Source organism: Medicago truncatula, chromosome 2, assembly GCF_003473485.1.
Source record: "Medicago truncatula cultivar Jemalong A17 chromosome 2, MtrunA17r5.0-ANR, whole genome shotgun sequence".
Taxonomy (NCBI): Eukaryota; Viridiplantae; Streptophyta; class Magnoliopsida; order Fabales; family Fabaceae; genus Medicago; species Medicago truncatula.
The window spans coordinates 39,440,630-39,460,323 of record NC_053043.1 but is presented as its reverse complement, the minus strand read 5'-3'; the positions used below and the strand labels follow the sequence as shown (position 1 = coordinate 39,460,323).

General features: G+C 33.8%; 3 protein-coding genes across 8 annotated transcripts in view; all 3 read right to left on the bottom strand.

Moving 5' to 3' along the window:
• Window positions 1-7,406, bottom strand: part of LOC25487342 (putative ubiquitin-conjugating enzyme E2 38) — a 42,925-nt gene extending 35,519 nt beyond the window's left edge. Inside the window, exons 1-7 of one of the 5 annotated variants that reach the window (XR_005644184.1) lie at window positions 7,235-7,406; window positions 6,025-6,342; window positions 5,860-5,923; window positions 5,371-5,510; window positions 5,000-5,275; window positions 4,176-4,252; window positions 3,772-4,035 (exon numbers count right to left, since the gene is read on the bottom strand). Coding sequence is in view for 1 of the 5 variants with exons in the window: in XM_039830717.1 (XP_039686651.1) it covers window positions 6,025-6,342; window positions 7,235-7,309 (393 nt within the window). In the remaining 4 variants the exon portion in view is untranslated. Of the gene's footprint in view, window positions 1-3,339; window positions 3,477-3,771; window positions 4,036-4,175; window positions 4,253-4,999; window positions 5,276-5,370; window positions 5,511-5,859; window positions 5,924-6,024; window positions 6,343-7,234 lie in introns of those variants that run through there. The other 4 variants (XR_005644183.1, XR_005644182.1, XR_005644181.1 and 1 more) reach the window with 4 other exon arrangements.
• Window positions 7,407-9,030: 1,624 nt separating this feature from the next.
• On the bottom strand, window positions 9,031-12,369 carry LOC112417997 (putative ubiquitin-conjugating enzyme E2 38). Its single transcript, XM_039831098.1, has 6 exons — window positions 12,350-12,369; window positions 10,479-10,758; window positions 10,325-10,388; window positions 9,805-9,944; window positions 9,399-9,710; window positions 9,031-9,288 (listed from the first exon to the last, which is right to left on the bottom strand). The coding sequence occupies exons 1-6, from the start codon at window positions 12,367-12,369 to the stop codon at window positions 9,031-9,033; spliced, it is 1,074 nt and encodes a 357-aa protein (XP_039687032.1).
• On the bottom strand, window positions 12,042-15,820 carry LOC25480774 (thymidylate kinase). Of its 2 annotated transcripts, XM_039830716.1 has the most exons (8): window positions 15,660-15,820; window positions 15,294-15,383; window positions 14,446-14,805; window positions 13,559-13,670; window positions 13,385-13,444; window positions 12,858-12,962; window positions 12,454-12,599; window positions 12,042-12,347 (listed from the first exon to the last, which is right to left on the bottom strand). In XM_039830716.1, exons 2-7 carry the CDS (start codon window positions 15,329-15,331, stop codon window positions 12,483-12,485), a joined length of 792 nt encoding a protein of 263 aa, XP_039686650.1. In that variant the 5' UTR covers window positions 15,332-15,383; window positions 15,660-15,820; the 3' UTR covers window positions 12,042-12,347; window positions 12,454-12,482. The 2 variants fall into 2 exon arrangements, with proteins under 2 accessions (XP_039686650.1, XP_024630145.2); XM_024774377.2 differs by having other exon boundaries at window positions 12,097-12,599.
• Window positions 15,821-19,694: the final 3,874 nt, after the last annotated feature.

The window sequence follows — 19,694 nt, the reverse complement described above, 5'->3', positions numbered from 1 at the left end:
CATCTTACCTCCTCGTGGAAGCTTCATCGCATTGTCACCAAGCACGTATACTCGAGAGTGGTGTCGGTATTATGAGAACTCTTAAACCAAGGAGTATACATTGATGATCGATCCTTTCCATTGAAATTTGAATGGAATGAACTGCTGCTGCTGCTTTTTGAACCCAAAAGAGCAGACTTCACTTTAACTTTGGAAGATTTCACCAACTGTTGAGACTTAGATGAATCTACTCCCAATGAATTACTCAAGTCACGCACAAAGCTCTGCGATGCAACTGATTTCTTCTTTCTTACTAGGGGAAGCGTTAGAACTAGAAAACAATTTTGTTCCGGAAGATTGACCAACATTATCTATTTTGATATGTAAAATAACACATTAACTACAATATCAAATTTTTTTTAATACAAGTGAAATATGCAATAGATGCTTATAATAAGGATCAAACCGGTATATATAAGAGAAAAAAAAATCTCAAATCCAAAACTTTACATACATCAAAACTAACTAAATAAATACATAAATAAAAGAAAACACATAACCAATGGCTAATCATAAGATGAAAAACCATATGCATGAAAGTGTAAATTGTTTATACAACAACAGCATATAAATTATACTTAAAAACAATCCAGCCATAAATGCCATTCCACTCCCAAGTTTCCCCCACAACACAACTAGCAACGATGGACATTCCCTCGGTAAACCGATTGTAGCACTAACAAAGTTCACATGAAGCAACAACAAAAAACAATGAATGGCAATCACACTCATAAGAGCAGTTTTTATTTTTTATTTTTTTTAATAGCAAAAGAATTTTTATTGATTAAGAGATAAGTGGAAAGTCAGAGGCATAACAACAACTGATCGTAGCTGAAAAGTGAAAACCCAGATTAATATTTTAATAAGAATCAAAACTTTGAAGAGATCCAAGCCCTAACCAGAGAAAAAAGAGAGAGAAAAACCCTAAACAAATGAAGTTTGAAAAATAAAAGTTTAAAAGTGAAACCTGCTTCTCGAAAGTAAAAGTTTAATAGCAAAATGAAGCGCTTGTTTTTGTGTGTACTGTATGACTAATAATAAATAACGGAGAAATAAAGTGAGCGAGGAAAGTTTTTCGCGGGGGGGTTGTTCCACACATAGAAAGAAAGAAAAGAGGAGAAATGGTCGTTAGATTTTTTGGTGAATAACGAAATTTACAAAATTAATTCACTCCTTCCTTTGAAAAAATTAATTCATATAATTGAACACAAATTGATTTCCTGCCTTCAAATAACCCACTTTTGAAAAATAAATACTCAACTATCCTATATTATTGAATATTGATGGGAGTTGTCTTGGCGATTCGATTCAGTTAGAACAAACTTTGGGGTGATTTGATCCAGACAAGGTATGGTAGTTGGATCATTGATTATAGATTTTAGTGATTACTCCCTCCAGAATGGTTTATAAGTGAAAATGAGTTAAATTACGTAGATTAAGAAAAATAGTTGATGTGTTATTTGAACAACCATTTATATGACAACTTATGAGACATCCATATATATTCTTTAGTTTGATGAGATGGTAGTTAGATCATTGATTTTGGTTCAACGGTCTTCATATAATTTGGTTGACTTGTATTTACATCATTTGGAGGAAAAAAAGTAATCTCTAGTTTTTCCAAAACAAGCATACATCTCTTGCTCAAATGGTTGATATGGTGAAACTCAATTCTTGGTGGTGGCTCAAGGTGTTTAGACCCAATGACTTTATCAATTTCCATGCATGTTGGACCAACCCGTCTAATTTTTTAGGATACTCCACCTTGTAATATCGTTTGTTGGGCTCTGGATCTTTTTGTTTTATTCCTTTTTGCTTCTTTGGTTGTTGTACTCTTAAACTTTGTTTGAGTTCCCGCTGACACATCTTGTTCTTTGTTAGAAACCTTCTTCTTTGTATATACGTTAATTCTTTTGGCTTCTTAAAAAAATAACTTTATTTTTCATTTAGATAAATTAAATTAAGTAATTTGCTAAAATAAAGTATAAACTTGCATGGATAAAAAATATCTTAACTTTATTTTGTTAAGATATTTTTTATCGATCGAGAAATCATATATATGTTATTTAGCCGAAGGAGGATGTTTGAGTTTGGAAGTTGGCGGAACATGGTTGCTTTAATTGTTAAGCCTTCTTACTTTTTATTGGAGGTTTTTGTTTGGGGCGAATACCCATTTCGGAGAAGTGGATATGAGGATTTTTGGTTCTATTTGGAAGAGTCTGACTCCATCTAAGGTGATGGCATTTTCATGGAAAATACTATATGATCATATTTCAACAAAGAGAAACCTCTCTATCCGGAGTATTATTGACCCGAATGCTTTGACAAATTCTGTTTGGTGTGAGGGGTTGGAGGAAACATCAACTCTTCTTTTTTTTTTTTTTTTTTTTTTTTTTTTTTTTTGCGTTGTAGGTTGGCATTCAACGTGTGGCAAAACATTTTGTGATGGATTGGAATTAACTTCATTAATCCTCAAAACCTTTTTATTCATTTGAAGTGATGGACGGGGAAGCGAGATAGAAGAAGATAAGGAAAGGATATTGGCTTATTTGGCGAGAAATGTTAAGAAAATTGATAAGGAGGTGGAGGAAGCCAAAGTACTCTCTTGGACATGAAATTTACATAGGCTTAAAACCACTCCTTGTCTATAATATGAATGGTGCTGGAGATTGTATAAGGAGGTAGTGGTTCAAAGGGGAAGTATTTTTTGTTCTATAATTACTAACGAAGATGTAAAACATAAACTAGATTTACTTGTCTTTCTTTTATAGCAAGAAAAAAAAGATGATAAAGCAAACATAACGTAGTCATAACTAACAAACTAATAAATAATTACATGCAACTAGTTTTTAACTATAATCAATGTCTAAAACAAAAACCTGCATGCAGTTGATATTATAAACCTTTAGTATCATAGTTTTAAGATTGGGTTTTCAAAAAGAATGTTCCTTGATCACTCGTGTAGTTAAGCCAATCACTTTCGGTAGGTGGTAAACGGTACCGCAGGAGACCTGAATTTCTCGGATTTGAATCATCTCCTTCCCTTTCCTCTATATCTCTCTTCTTACTTTTTAATTCATGAAGAGAGATAGTGAGATTATTAAGAGAGAGATAGAGAGTATGGGGAGAGATATAGAGGAAAGGGAAGAGATAGAGAGTAAGGAGGGAGATGTAGAGATAAGGGAATAAGAGGATCCTTTTTGGAATTTCTCACAGTCCTTAACTCCGATTTTTTCAAACTCCTTGACAAGATTATTCACATGTCCAACTAAACCAGCCTTAAATTTATCCGAGCACTTTCCTTCACTCTCATCGACAATTCGAACCCTGCCTTTCGCCAAATAACCAACTTGAGCACCTTCCATGTATGCTAAACATGACCCCAGAATATTATGTGCTCGGCTGTAGAAATGCCCCACAACAAGGTCTTCAAAATTCTGAAAACCATAAAAGACTTAAATGAGTTGCTTGAACCCCAAGAAAGGAAAATATATTTTAAAAATTTCACAATGACAATATAACCGTATAAACGAAAAAAAATTATAGACATCCAATCATATATCATCACGTAGATATTTGTAAAATATAATAAAATTTATGTATAAAACTTTTTATAGGTAACGTAGCAAAGCAAGCTTAGCGAATATGGATATATAAAAAATGAACCAAGAGTAAGACCAAACCTTTGGAGGCTTTCTAATCATATACATCATTGTCTTCAGCGAAAGAATGAACGTATCCTCATTATACCGTATGGCTCTCTTTTCACCATCTGGTGAGCCACTCGCTCTTTCATATCCAGGTTCATTAAAGTAAGGCTTTGCGTTCAAGATTAGACCTTGTATGGAGACTAGAACTTGTAGCATTGTCGTAACACCTGGAGTCCCATTTCTGATTCTTGTTGCCAGACCAGGTGTTAAGTAGACTGAGGCATACATAGCCAGAAGCATACAAATTAGGGTTCAGCCCAAGGCCGCCAGAGTGGTAATGGACTTGCTGCCACGAAAAAAATTGACCCATTTATCAGAATTGAATTAAAAATAGTGAATAGGAAAATATTGTCAGCTAGATAAAGTATCCTCAATTTTATATTCTTTTTTAAGTTTCTTGTTTTGTATTACTGATGGATCGAGTACCCCTTACACTTCTGCTCCAATAATCACTGCCCTCATGAGATCCATCCTTGATTCGTAGACTCTCACAAATATTGTATCTGATCAGCAATAAATAAAAAAAAATCAAAGAAATGGCCAGCTGGTTGAGCAGTAATGGGAGATCCATTTTATGCTCTAACTTTTCATGCATTGCTCAGTTTATAGCTTATAGCTTATGTGACCCTAAACCTTGTCCAATGCCTGTGCCTCGCAGTTAGAATCTACAAATGTCTTTATCCATGTTCATTGCCAAGAAAGTCTATGTCTAGCTAGCACTCCCTAAGCCAAAAGATCAATTTCGAAGAAGACGTGCATTAAGTGTGGGAATAGAAATATCAATATAAAAAATATGACTTATATATTACCAACCCGATCAAGCATCTACGTTAAAATCATAGAAATTATATATAATCCCAACAAAAGAGAGAAAATTAGTTATACTTAGCCTTACATAATTATTAATTTATTATTCTCTAAAAAATTACTCTTACAAAAAACGTGAAAGATTTTACCAATTTTCCCTGTATTTCCAACCCTCCAAAGCCTTTCTTTCCCTTCCCCTCCAAACTCCCAAACAAAGCCTAAGGGAACATGGTTCCATAGATCTTAGTTTTTCTACTTTTTTCTTGGTTGTTTTTCTTTTCCGTTAGCTATGTAACCAAAATAAATGTATGGTAATACATTTTTAAATTAAAACTTTTTATATTAGATGATAAAAAAAAATAAAAAATAAGTGCTACAAGAATAACGTGGCAAAGCAAACTTAGCAGAGATATAAAAGAAATGAATCAAGAGTAGAACCAAACCTTTGGAGGCTTTCTTATCATATACAGCATTGTCTTCAGCGATAGAATGAATGTATTCTCATTATACTGCAGGGAATTCGCTTCACCACCCGGTTTGCCCTTCGAAGGTGCCCATCCAGGTTCATTGAAGTAAGGCTTTGCATTCAAGATTAGACCTTGTATGGAGACTAGAACTTGTAGCATTGTCGAAACACCTGGAGTCCATTTCTATATCTTGCTGCCACAGGCATACAAATTAGGGTTGAGCCGAAGACCACCAGAGTGGTAGTGGACTTGCTGCCATGAAAAAAATGGACCCGTTGTCGGAATTGAATTAAAAAGAGTGAACAAGAAAATAATGTCAGTCAGATAAAGTATCATCAACCACGTACCGGGGGTACATTGGGATATTTAGGGGGGAAGTAAACATCAAAAAAGAAAAGACCATCATGGTAAGGAGTCCCTTCTGCTCCAATAATCACAGCCCTCATGAGATCCATCCTTGATTCGAAGACTCTCACAAATATTGTATCTGATGAGCATTAAAAAAAAAAGTCAAAGATATGGTCAGGTTGATCAATATGCCAGAAACAGGTTTCACACTAAACTGTTTACAAGTTCTTGTTTCCAAACGTCTGAACAAATATACGGAATGAACACAACCTATGGCACTATTCAATAAGGATGCATTGTAAAGAAATCCAACACCCTTTCGATAAGACAGGAACTAGACCAACCATTTCAATAGCTATGAACGGGATTTGGTAGAAAAAATCAACTATGATCGGATATACGCATTAATAAAGTTCATCAGGTCCAAAAAGTATATTGAATACTAAAATGTGATATTACAAGCATAGTATCAGGAGTACTAAACTCGCCTGGCAAATGCTCCTCCAAAATTTTCCACTGTTCCTGGAATTTTTTAGCCCAACTCTTTGCATTCTGCTCATAAGAAGGTATTATGTAAATCCATAGTTAAGATTAGAACTGAACAAAGTATGTCTTTAAAATAATTTAAATAGATAAATAAAATAAAAACTAACCTGCTTCATGGAGGAATGATTTTTAATAAAGTAATGGTCCGAACTGTCCGCGACGGCGTCAAATTGCTTAAAGCTTCGAAGTTTCTTCAGAGTTTCATTTTCAGGTTCATCAGTGATTGTCAAACCCGGGGGAACAACAGCTGCTCTATTACGTCTAGCTTTGGCAGATTTTAAAACACTAGTTTCACCAAGCACATCCTCATGAATGGCTTCAAGTGTCTTCCCCTTTTTACGTTTACGACTTATTTCACCAATTACCATTAAATCATCATCATCATTGTCGCCGTCATCAATGTCAATCACATCATGGACAATGGACTGCAAAAGTAACAAACAATGATTATTTGTTTGTAAAGAAAAAGATAAGAATTTCAGAAACAACTATAAAACAGAGTTAAAATAAAATGAAACTTACAGCCCCTTATTTCTAAAGGTACCAGTAGCTTCATAACAACAAGGAAACCTCCAAGTTCAATCCCCTCTACTTCGAAAACCAAAACAAACCTCCTCAAACTGTAAAAATATACCTTAACCAGGGTTGATGCCACTACAATTGCGGTCTAGTTCCTGCACAGTTGCAGTTGCAGCCATGATCCTTAATTAGGGTTGATGCTAGTATGCTACCGCAATTGTGATCGCGGCTGCATATATCAAAAACCTAATGTTGCAGTAAAAATCACAGCCCTGATCAGTTTTTAAAACCATTCATATTCCTATCATACAACAGCCTAAATTTAAACCCTAAACCATAAACAACATATCGAAAAGGTTAACTGCCCGATACTTCTCCGATACGCGTATCGGGGCGTATCGGTATTGGATACGCGTCAGGCACGATTCTTCACCATTTTTGGAGTAGTGGGGCTTCACAGGCAAAACCACTATTTCATTATATAACCAAAACTAGCAATGTTGCAATCAGGACATACTATTGGTAGACCTATTCTGGTACTAACAAAGCTCACATGAAGCAACAACAAAAAACAAAGGAGCAGTAACAATATGCATCAGCAAAATTAATAACTTTAAATCAGAAACTGGAAAATCAGAGGCATACATAATGATCATGATTAAAAGTGAAACCCATGATTAAGATTTTAATAAAAATAAAAAATTTAAATAGATTGAAGACACCCCACAAGAGAAAAGGAACAAAAAAGGTAAACAAATCAAAACCCTCATATGAATTGGAGAATGAATAGATAGAAACCTGTTTCTTCTGCTTTTTGAGTCTAGGAGGGTGTTGGTGAATTGGTGGAGGAATTTCAACGACATCAGGGTCCATCAAGCAAAAACCTTAATCAAATCAAACCCTTTGAGGGGAAGAGTTTAGTTAGTGAGTGTGAAAAGTTTGAAGGTTTTGTTCGTGGTGTCTGTAAGGCACACACCAAAAGTGACTAAAACAATAATAATATTTTCTTTTTTAAGAAGTTAAAATGAGTTATATTACCACCTCAAAAGAGTCATTTCTAGCAGAAAAAATAATAGTAATAATATTATAATATAAAAAAAATTCATTAGGAATTATCCTTGAGATCAATCGAGAACAAAATTCATTAGAAATAATCCATTTGTTATAAGAAGAAGAAAAAATCATTTTTAGGATTCATTCGCTAAATTGAGTATTTAGATTAATATAGATTATATACATCATTTGTAGAACGAATCTAAAAAGCGATAAAAATGAGAATTATTATGACAGTCATAAAAATTAGTCTGATCACTAGAAAAAGTATATGAAATGGAAGTAATATAGGGTGAACCCTATGCCACTCATTGTACTATTATTTTCTTATTTGTTAGACTAACGACGTCACTGATGGGAGAGTTTATATTACTTCCATTCCATATGATATCCGTAGTGACCACACTAATTTTTATCATTGTCATTGTAATTACTATTATTATCCTAGTTACTCTATAAATGATGTATATAATCCACTTCCTCTACGGCCAAAGACAAAGATTCCGACCAAACATCCTTGTCCAAGGAGCCTTCTTCCAGTTGTCCAAAGATCTCAACCATATCACAAATATTTGCCTTGTGTTATTAGAAGTTGTTTTATTTTCAAATATGAATTAGGAAAGAAAGCAAGAGAGATAATGAGAAATAAATTTAAGAGATAGTAAGAAAAAGAAATTGATAAGACTTTCTTTGCGAGTTTGAAGGAGAAGGAATGGAATGGTTTTGAAAAGAAAAGAATAAAAAAGGAATAAGCAAGTGTAATAAGTAGAGGAAAATGGGATGGGAGAGTTTTGAAGGGTTAATTTTTCTTCATAATGAAAAAATCTCCTCATTTGGGGAATTTAAAAATTGTATTGGAGGAGGGTTTTGGGGGATTTTGGAAGGTTTATAATATTGTTATAATATTATTATAATATTTTTATTCTATATTGTTATAATATTTTTAAAATTAAAAATATAGTAATCATAATTATTAATTTTACCATTCGCTAAAAAACTATTCTTTTAAAAAATGTGAAAGATAAGACTTCTCCATTTTCTCTCATATTTTCCATCCCAAAGCCCTTTCTTCCCCTCTCCTCTCCTCCTCTCCAAACTCCCAAACGTAGCCTATAGCCTAAAGAGAGGTTTGGAGAATGTACTTTTGTTTAGAAACCGAATGAACTTCTAATAACACAATTTAACCATCACTTTTGGTGATGTGTCAAGATTTAAAGAAAAGACAATAATAAGTTTTTGCTGATTATTTATAAAAAAAAATAGTTTGAGAATAGACATTTAAAATCAAAATATTAAATAATAGAGCTGGGAAAAATATGAGTACTTAAGCCTTTCCGGTTGCTTAAGGCCGCCGCTAACAAAATCCTAACAAATTATAAATAATAATAATATGCAACCAGTATGTACAATTATGTCAAGTTTTTAACTAAATGTTAAAAACAAAACTTGAATGCAGTATTGCAGTTGATGTAATAAGCCATTACTAATCACTTTCAAACTCAAAATTGGGTTTTGAAAAAGAAAGTTCCTTGATCAACCAATCACTTTTGGCCGGGGGTTAAGCTATGAATTTCTAAGTCCTTAACTCCAATTCTTTCAAACTCAGTGATAAGAATTTTCACATATTCAACTAAATCAGCCTTAAATTTAGATGAGCAGTTTCCTTTACCCTTATTAACATTTTCAACCCCGCCTTTGACAAAACAACCAACTTGAACACCTTCCGTGTATGCTTTACACGACCCTAGAATATCGTGTGCTCGGCTGTAGAAATGCCCCACAACAAGGTCTTCAAAATTCTGAAAACCAAAAATTACCTAAATCAGTTACTTGAACCCCAAGAAAGGAAAAATCTTTTTATATTTCAAAAAATAAAAACCAATGAAATGAACCGAGAGTAGAACCAAACCTTAGGAGGACTTCTCATCATATATGTCATTGTCCTCAATGATAGAATGAATGTATCCTCGTTATACTGCAGGGCTCTCTTTTCACCATCTGGTGAGCCACTCGCTCCTTCATATCCAGGTTCATTAAAGTAAGGCTTTGCGTTCAAGATTAGACCTTGTATGGAGACTAGAACTTGTAGCATTGTTGAAACACCTGGAGTCCACATCTCATCCTCGTCGCCCTCCCAGGTGCCAAGTAGACTGAGGCAAACATAGCCACTGCTATACAAATTAGGGTTGACTCCAAGACCTCCAGAATGGTAGTGGACTTGCTGCCACGAAAAAAAGTGACCATTTGTCGGAATTGAATTAAAAAGAGTGAACAAGAAATAATATCTGCCAAATAAAGTATTCTCAACCACATACCGGGGGTTCATTGGGATATTCAGGGGGAAAGTAAACATCAAAAAAGAAAAGACCGTCATGGTAAGGAGTCCCTTCTGCTCCAATAATCACAGCCCTCATGAGATCCATTCTTGATTCACAGACTCTCACAAATATTGTATCTGATGAGCATTAATGAAAAAAGTGATAGAAATGGTCATGTTGAGCAATATGCCAGAAGCTGGTTTCACATTTTGGTATTTATAAGTTCTTGATTCAAACTTTAGAACAAATATATGGAGTGGACACCACCAAGGAAAAATTTGGGAATATTTCAACAAGGATGTATTATAAAGAAAACAAGCCAGGACCTTTTCAATAGGGCGGTAACTTGACCTACATTGTCAATAGCAATGAACAAAGTTTGATAGAAAAACTTAACAATGATTGGATATACCCTATACGTTAAATTCCATCAGCTCGAAAAAGGAAAATTGATACTAAATGTGATATGACATGGAAAAAATTTCAAGCAATTTAGTAACAAGAATGCTAAACTCACCCGGCACGTGATTCTCCAAAATCTTCCACTCTTCCTGGATTTTTTTAGCCCAACTCTTTGGATTCTACTCAGAAAATAATATGCAAATCCATATAATTAAGATTAGAACTCAAACAAGGTATGCCTTTAAAAGATTTTGTTTAGAAAAACTAACCTGCGCCATGGAGGAATGACTTTTAATAAAGTAATGGTCCGAAGTGTCACTGATAGTGTCAAATTGCTTAAAACTTCCAAGTTTTCTCAGAGTTTCATTTTCGGGTTCATCAGTGATTGTCAAACTTGAGGCAGCTGCTCTCTTACGTCTAGCTCTGGCAGACGTGAGAACACCAGCTTTACCAAGCACGTCCTCATGAACGGCTTCAAGTGCCTTCCCCTTGTCATGTTTATGAGCTATTTCAGCAAGTACTGCTAAATTATCATCATCATTGTCGCCGCTGTTAATGTCAATCACATCATGGACAATGGACTACAAAAGTAACAAATAATGATTATTTGTTTGTAAAGAAAAAGACAGACGTTAAGAAACATTCAAAGGAACCTCCTTAAACAATCCCTTCTATTTTTGAAAACCAAAACGGTAAACCTACACCCTGCAGTAAGATCCTAAATGGTTTTGCTAGGTTTCTAAAATAATTTATTTATGTATAACAAAACTTGAATCCAAAACTTACGTATAACAAAACTATATAAAGACATAAATAAAAGAAACCACTATCCGACACACATGCATATCATGAAAAACACCATATGGTATGAAGGTGGAATATTTTTTAAAATCGATATGTTGCAATCAAGGGACATAAAAACTGATCATGATTGAAAAGTGAAAACCCATATGATAAGAGAAAATAAACAAAAAAGGAAACAAAACAAAACCCTCATAAATAAATTTTCAAAAAAAGAAAAAAGTTTGAAACCTTTTTCATCTTTTTTTTGAAGAGGGAAATATGTTTCTTGTGCTTTTTGAATTTGGAGTGTTGGTCCATGAAGCCTCAAACCCTTCTTTTGTTGCGTGAGGCGAAAAGAGAGAGAAAGGGTGAAAGAGCGAGTGACAAGAGTGAGTAACGGAATTTACGAAATAATTGATATATTTCTACACAAATTACGAAATTACTAGTATTTTTTTATTTTTTTTTTGTTTGCAAAAGTTATTCTAGGAATATAGTTTTTTTTTTTAAAGATTTTTTGGGTTTGGTATAAAGTTATAAAATTCATTCGCGGCTATATATTCCAGAATAAAAAACTTCTATTTTTTTTACAAAGATAAACTAACATTTATTCATTTAAATTAAATTGATAGAATACATAATTACAATACAAACTTAAGTCGTTAAAAATGAAAAGGATAAATTTACAAACAAACTCACAATATATGTTAATAACATAAAACGGTAGAGTACATGTGCCTACAAATATATTCACTTTTCAAGGATTTAAAATTGATTTTCAATAGATATAATCAATTTTTAAATGTTTGAATCATTTCAGGTATAATTAATTATCTCTCTAGAATTTACTTTAATTTGTCAAAAAAAAAAAAATTGGAACTTACACCTTTAGTTTAGACTTGATTTTTACCCTCAATTTTTTTTTTTTGGTTCAAATTCACCTTTATATGAAGAGGAAACTAAATTGACCTCTCAACATTTCACTAATTAAACAACACATACACACCCTCTAGTTTTGATAAATCACTCACCTCCCCTCAAAGTCTAAATTAATGTGCACATAAACAAAATTTAATAAAACAAACAAGTGGCTCTCAAGGCACATAAACAAGGGTAGCAGTTTATCGATTAATAAAAATCTTTGGACCAATTCGACTTTTTCTCGTAATATATTTTGTGGTAACACATACATGAAACACTCTTGAAGCAGGCCAAATGCTAGTCTTGGTAAAATTTAGGCACAATAAAACTTGGACCTCGTCCGGGTAGAGAAAGTTGTGATAATTGTTGAATCAGGAACTGTACATTCCTTTCAACTTGAGCATATTAAAAAGTCTCCAAGCCGTCTTCAAATTACTTGGCAAACAAATTTGACATTGTTATGTGGGAGTGAATGTGAATCAACCGGAATTATTCATAAATGAGGTTCGGTGTACATAATTTATATGGCATATTTGTTCATACATGTCATCTCTTTCAATAGTGCATGTCTATGTCGACCACAAGGAGGAGAGGGGCTTCCCCTGTTGGCATTGTTTGACACAAGCAAGTGCAATCTCTTGCAACTGTTTCTCCACGTCTTCTATGGGTTGGCAAGCGTCTACAATCTGCATCAAGCCAGGGGAAATAAAAAGAAAAAACAGGAAAATAAGAACCAAATGAGGTTTAGCGTAATGCAGTAAAATACTATTTTCCATTGCCAACAAGCAAGACATGTGGAGTTTTTTTTTCTTCCAACTGGTGCCAACATTTGGAGATTATAGAAACAGAATCTATCATTTTGACACATTGGCATACATGACACAAAGTGTTGCTATCGGAACTTACAATCTAAGGAGGAAATTTCATAAAAAACAGTTCATTACCTTCCATGAGGCATCGTGAAGAACTTTGTAATGTTCGGCAACTTTCTGCTGGAATTCCAACTTTTCATATCTCTCATCACCATACCCTCCTCTTTCTGCAGCTTTCTGATATGAATGTGCAAATAATACAAATAAGAAAAACAGGGAAGCATGCATGAGCTTGACCAAACTCAAAAAATGTAGCCAATCAATAGTGAAAAAAAAATCAGAAGATCAAGATGGATAAATTTTTTAAACAAGAGAGCTGAACCCTTTTATGTATTAGGACTTAAACCATCCTCAAGAAAAGTAATACATCTAACTTATGTAAATCAACTCCACAAAAAAGGGATCAAAGAAACACCATAGGATATAAGTGTGGTCTTAAAGAATAAAAACTTTTTTCCACCATGAAGAAAACTAAAGAGTAATAGGTAAGAAATATTGTTTTAAAACTGTGGTTCCAATAAATAAAGCAGCTTTGAAATAGTGTATCAACCTAACCAAACAAATCACTATATATTGGCCAAACAGCAAGTGTTGCTTACATCTGGTGATATGTCAAGGTATGCTACTAGATCTGGAGCCAGCAATCCGTTTTCTGGGGACTGCAAAATTTAAAACTCACTGTTCACTAATGGATCGAGAACATAAGCAGTTGTACGAATTCTAAAGTGAACTAAAATAGAAGATCTCCTAGGAATTCCTCGTGAATCTTTTACCTTACACCAGTCAATGTCCAGTCCCTTGGCAGAGGAGAAAGCCACCCCAGAATAAGAATAACGGTCAACAATAAGGGTTGTACCACTTTTCAATTTTGTTTCCATCAATGACCTGCATAGACAACACAAATTAATCAAAGAAATCTTGAAATTTCACTTGTCGTGAGCAAGTACCAGTAAAAATATCCAAGTGGTATATTTGCTAAGAAACATGCATGCAACATCAGCTAATAAGCACCACATTCTAGGATAAAACTAGTCAAATTATCACCAGTCATAACAGCCATATTAACTTAATAACTGGAGCAATGTCGCAAGCTCATGGAATACTAATTCCCGAAGAGTCAGAGCCGATGTCAGCCTTACAACACTACATGTCATCAAAGCAGTGATGCAACACAGCTTGCTTCTTCTGATTATATAAAGCATATATTCATAATGACTAATGCTTAATGGCACGACATGTGTTGTAGTAAAATACACATGACCGTGTGTTCCACCAACACACTATTTCAGTTTTTTAAATTTATTTTAATTAAAATTTGATTTAAACAAAGAGAGTGATAATCATGCGGTTTTGTTGCTAAAATACGTCGTGCACTAGAGAATTTCTCATTCATAATATATATGAAGATAACTTGGCTGCCAAAATCATTACGTAAACGAGAGTTTTTTTTATCAAAGAACTCAAATGCCTAAGCGGGTATAGTTTCCATTTCCTGTTTTATGTCACAATCTAGGAATACTGTATCCAATTTCTAGCTAGACAGTTATCAATGTCCATATATAAAATTCCAATTCATGAATCAAGAATTTTCTTTGTTCTTCCCATGCTACTTTATACAAATTAACATAAATGTTAGGAAACTAAAAACAAAAGCACAAACCTCTTTTCCCAACGATTAGCACTAAAAAGAAGGTGAATAGTATGATCATCCAACTGTGATGCGTTTGTAAGATAAGCAGATATCATTTGCCCAACATTCGTAGTTCTATCAGGAAATCTCCATAGTTCGGCAGAGAGCCCTTCTCCCTCCAAGTAGGACACTAGTCTGCTACACTGCGAAGATTTCCCAGAACGATCCAAACCTTCTAGCACAATAAGGGCACCTCTAGACTCCTTCTTGTTACCCTCTATGCTACAACTAAGGTTACCAGCTTCCATTCTTATCCGCCGAGGACTACACTTGGAGGACAACTTCACTTGAAAATTCAATGAGTTTGGCAAAACTAGTGCTCTGAAACTCCTGCAAAAGAAAAACCATTCCTTATAGAAGCAGAATTTAAAAAGAACACAAAAACCAAAAAACAGAAATCTGTTCGAACAGGACATTGGTGCGTTGATCAATCGTTACTATATTGTGTCATGTATCAAGAAAAAGTAAACAAAAAAAAGAACCAACATCATAAACTACTTCCGTCAATCCTTTGTTTGCTGAGAAATCTCAGCACAACTAAACAATGAATTTAAAACTGCAGGCTATTATAGGTCGAGTAAAATTCAAAATTCAGACATAGTATAACGAAAATATTAGTTAAGAAGCAACGAACACATAATCTTTTGTTTTATTGAAACGCATCATCCCTAATAGTATTTCATCTTCTCTCCATCAAAATGATTCACTTAAAGAGTGACAAATCTTCTTATTAGCAAGTTTAAACTAACATATTTTAGAAAATGAAAATAGAAAATTTGGATTTGAAGTTAAAAGCAGAAGAAGCAAAGTGCTCTTACAATGACTTCAAAGCTGTGATGCAAGTGCCATAGATCATATCCTAAAAATACGGATCATAGATCTGGAGCCAGCAATCCGTTTTCTGGGGCCTGCAAAATTTAAAACTCACTGTTCACTAATGGTGATGTGATTAATTCACGATTTCACTTTTTTCACTTCTCATGATATTAACAAAATTGTAATCTTCTTTCGTTACCCATCAAGAGGTTAAACAAAAGCACAATCAGATAGCAAAAGTACCATACATTAATTCAGAAAATGAGGAAAAAATGTAAAATTCGTACACAAATTTTGGTGCTGAGTTCACACAAATCACAATAGAGAGAGAGAGAGAGAGAGAGAGAGAGAGAGAGAGAGAGAGTTACCTCCTGTTGAGGGGCGGTGAAGATAAAGGACGGCGGCGTACAAAGAGAGCAGGGGCGCGAGAGAGAATGAAAGAAAGTGAAAATTTGGGAAAGTTAGTTCAATTTCTCATTTCGAGAGTTTTCTTCGAACACCGGCGCGACATATAGCGCGGGACTGAAAATTTTCGGAAAAGTTTTCTCAATTTATAAGGTTTTTTTTTCTTCTTTTTCTGATTTGATTTGAGGGGGTTTCTAAGTTCTAACCCCTTATATATATATATTAAGTTGGGGGTTTTAATTCTATAAAAAAAAAAAAAAAAAAAAGTGACTAACCTAATGATCCAAATTATTTTATCTGAATTTGATTAAGTTTGGGACTAACTCAAAACAACTGTTTTAAATTTGAGATGATACAGTTCAAATAACGAGTTTATGGTTTCATGAATTCGCGCATTCGACCTGTTAAAAAAAATGTGATTTTTCTTTTTTTAATATAGGTTAAGTTTTTTTGTTAAATTTTGAGTGTTATAAGTAAATTCAAGTGTTAAAAATCTAGATAATAAAATTTAAGCTAAATGTTTAGAGTTGAGTTTCATGAAAAAAAAATGTAATTTAACTATATTTTGTTTTAAGAATTTTGAAAAGAAAAAAAAATATGTCTGATGACTTATTGACTCAACCTAAACCAACTTGATCATATCCTCAGATTGAGTTGGTTTATGTTTGAGATAAAATGTACGAATTTTTATCCAATCAAAACCAATTAAATTTGATTTGATTAGCTAACAAATTAGACAAAAAAATTCCAACTTATAAATAAACACTCGTAAATTCTTGCTGTGTTATTTTTGCAGTGTGTTCTTCATTACACTATTCAATCTTGATGATAAAATAATTTCTTATCTTGTAAGTTATACATTTTAGTGTGTATTAAAAGGATGCAGTAAAACTGATATGTTTTTGAAGACCATGATCCTTATTCAACCTGCTATCATGTTGGCATTTCCGTTATACGCAAAGAGAATACGTGTGTGTTTAAAATCAAGTGATCTACCGCCACCGCGCATTCAATCACTCTAACAAAGTGTAGTTTTTCGGTAAAGGTAAGTTGAAACTATGATTCTTAACAAAACTGAGAAATCCAAAAATGGATTTTGGTGTCGATTCATAGCAAGTCGCCAGCATGTGGTACAAAAATGAAAGAAAAGTAAGATGTTGGATTTGGGTACAAAGATGCAAAGGCGGAAGATTTACCAATACAATGATGAATTTTAATTGCTCCATAGTGTACTTAGTTAAACAACAATGTGTTGTTTAAGTGATGACTGAATATGATAGTTTAGCATATTTTTGGTATCAAGGTGAATACAACATAAACACGCAAATCATAGTAAGCCATCGTTATTTTGTAAAGGTCACAAAATATAGCTTTTGCAAACTCACTATACCTCTTTGTAATCCTATCAAACCCACCATGATAATCGAGACCAAACATGCACTCTTTGTTGAGGTCTATGCGGTGTTGTTCATACTTTGCTTAGCGGGGAGTTTGTATTGGAGACTCATGGCATGGTATCACTAATGTATTGTTATTGTATTAAATACTAATCACTAATTAGCAACCAATTACAAAAATAAGTATGATAGTAGAAGTACATAGTTTGAACATAAATATAAGACTAAAAATATTATTTATTAATTGACTAATCCCAAAATTAATCAACAATCAGTAGCAGAAATATTCTCTATTTTCAAATATGGATATTAGTGTTAGTATTTTAACGTTTTTTTAGTCTTAACTCTCTGGTTTCCATGGAAAAGGATCCCGAGTTCAACCAATACGTAAGTAAATTCTAATCAATGATCATTTTGCTAGGATTTGAACTTCAAAGTTGATGCGCTTGTAAGTTTCATAATCAATGTTACACCTTAAAAGACTTGTAAAACATTGATTAAGAACTATATTCTCTGTAATGAAACCCACTTGATCCGTGATGATCCTTGCTCCGAAGAAGAATATCAAATTGACCTATGCAGATCAAGGGTGTCTGTTATGATCCAAAATATCACATGGGACATGTATCACTTGATCCAATAATTAAGGGAATAAAACTAACAAGAAAATATTCTCTTAACCTTCTATAAAAGGGACCAATGATGGGAAGCAAAGGCATGAAGATTATTGAAGAAAAGTCTCCATCTCCCTTTGGTACTCTCCTTGAGAGTAATGGCTTAGGTCTTTAGACTAAAGTCGTCTTCTATCTTTCTACTAGTTCATTAAGTTGTCAATTTACATTCTATTTAAACAATTTCTCTTGTATTGTGTTTTTAGTGAATTCAATACAAAGTTATTTCATCCAATTATTGTGTTTCACTACATTCATCCATTACAAAGGGTCGAACCCTTATAGTGTCTGTTGCCTGGATTACTTCATATTCATAAGTCACAAGATATTCATGTAGTTTATCATAACATCCATAGTGGGGTACAGAGCATAGCAACAAAATTATCAAGAGTCAAGCTGAGAGCTAAGATTCTATAATCTATAATTAAACAAAAATGTTTCATAGACACCCATTGTTTTGCCCACCTGCAATATTTGGTTAATCACGTGCAAAAAAATGGTTGATTCAATTGGATAGATGGTTAGTTAAACTTACGGTGAAAATTGTAGGTAATCATATAATTGATTTAACTACAAATTTTAAGGTGAATTGAATGAACTTATATACTCAACTGAATTAACCACATTTATGCGGCGTGGGTGTACGAAAAAGATGTGTTAGTAGCAGTAATCAAAACCAATAGTAAAAGGCTGGTTTGTGGCCGTGTGCGTGCGTGCGTGCTTGTGTGTGTGTGTGCGTGTGCGTGCGTGCGCGTGTGCGTGGTCTCTTTGTCTATACATTTGAATAATGTTGATACAGTTTTAGGATATGAAACCAGCAGCACACCAGGAACTCTTGATAAATTATTATGCAAAAGGCCTTGATGGGAATAATTACTTGCTTCCTTTAAAGTTGCAAAACAAATATAAGGTATTTGACAAATGATACATGAAATACATTGCACTATTTTTTTTTCTTCTGAAACATCCCAACTTAACTCATTTCGTTATTCAACGAGTAAATACAAGGAGCAATGTAATCATAAACTTGGCGACTAGCATGATAAATGACCGCTCTAGCATGATAAATGGCGACTAGCATGTGTGTGTGTGCTTGTGTGCGCGCGTGTGTGTGCGTGTGTCATAGGAAGAATTTTAACAAGGATATAAGCCATAAATCCGCTGAAATTTTAATTTGAACTAAACAACCATTCTATCATTCCAAATGAAAAAAGAAAATCTTCAGTATCATGATCCTATAATAATTTGTTATTATTCAAAAGAAACTAATACATGATATGTTCGATAAATTTATGGGAGTAGAATGCTGCAGCAAATAGAATAAATATGAAGATGTTGAACCCAGGGGCGGATCTCTTTAGAGACCCCCAGGTGCCACTGCACCCCCCAACATTTATATAAATATCATATTAGGCATAATATTCATAGTATGTGTTGGTGTTCCAGCGGTTACGAAGTCTGTAAAGCTCCCAGCAAGAATTGAACCGGCATCATGTAAGTCAAAATCAAACATTTGCACCACCACACCAGTTTACAACATTGTATATTGATTGAAACGTTTTAATATATATTCCACAATTATTTGGCACCCCCGAGAAATGATATCAAGATCCGCCACTGGTTGAACCATTACTCTAAAAGTGCGTGGATACTAAATTTTATGTTCAATTTGCTCTCAGTAGTTTCTAAAAACTGGATACAACAAAGTACCTACAAATTTTCACTCAACACAACTTCACCTCTAATTTACCAAATGGGTTTTTTAATCTCACCAAAGATATCACCTCTCTTGACCTTGCGCAAAATAATATATATGGTGAGATACCTCGTAGCTTGCTAAACCTTCAAAATTTGAGACATCTTGATCTCTCTGAAAACCAACTACAAGGATCAGTTTCACATGGAATAGGTCAACTAGCAAATATTCAAC

What these genes read in the sequence shown, in the direction of transcription:
- LOC112417997 (XM_039831098.1), bottom strand. Translation starts at nt 12,369, where the DNA reads ATGTCAAATTTGTTTGCCAA. An exon ending in ATGTCAAATTTGTTTGCCAA is followed by an intron (nt 10,759 to 12,349) that starts GTAATTTGAAGA and finishes TGACATTAACAG; the next exon opens with CGGCGACAATGATGATGATA. An exon ending in TTTGGAGAATCACGTGCCGG is followed by an intron (nt 9,945 to 10,324) that starts GTGAGTTTAGCA and finishes AATGCTCATCAG; the next exon opens with ATACAATATTTGTGAGAGTC.
- LOC25480774 (XM_039830716.1), bottom strand. Translation starts at nt 15,331, where the DNA reads ATGATCTATGGCACTTGCATCACAGCTTTGAAGTCATT. An exon ending in ACCTTGACATATCACCAGAT is followed by an intron (nt 12,963 to 13,384) that starts GTAAGCAACACT and finishes CATTCATATCAG; the next exon opens with AAAGCTGCAGAAAGAGGAGG. An exon ending in TTCACGATGCCTCATGGAAG is followed by an intron (nt 12,600 to 12,857) that starts GTAATGAACTGT and finishes GGCTTGATGCAG; the next exon opens with ATTGTAGACGCTTGCCAACC.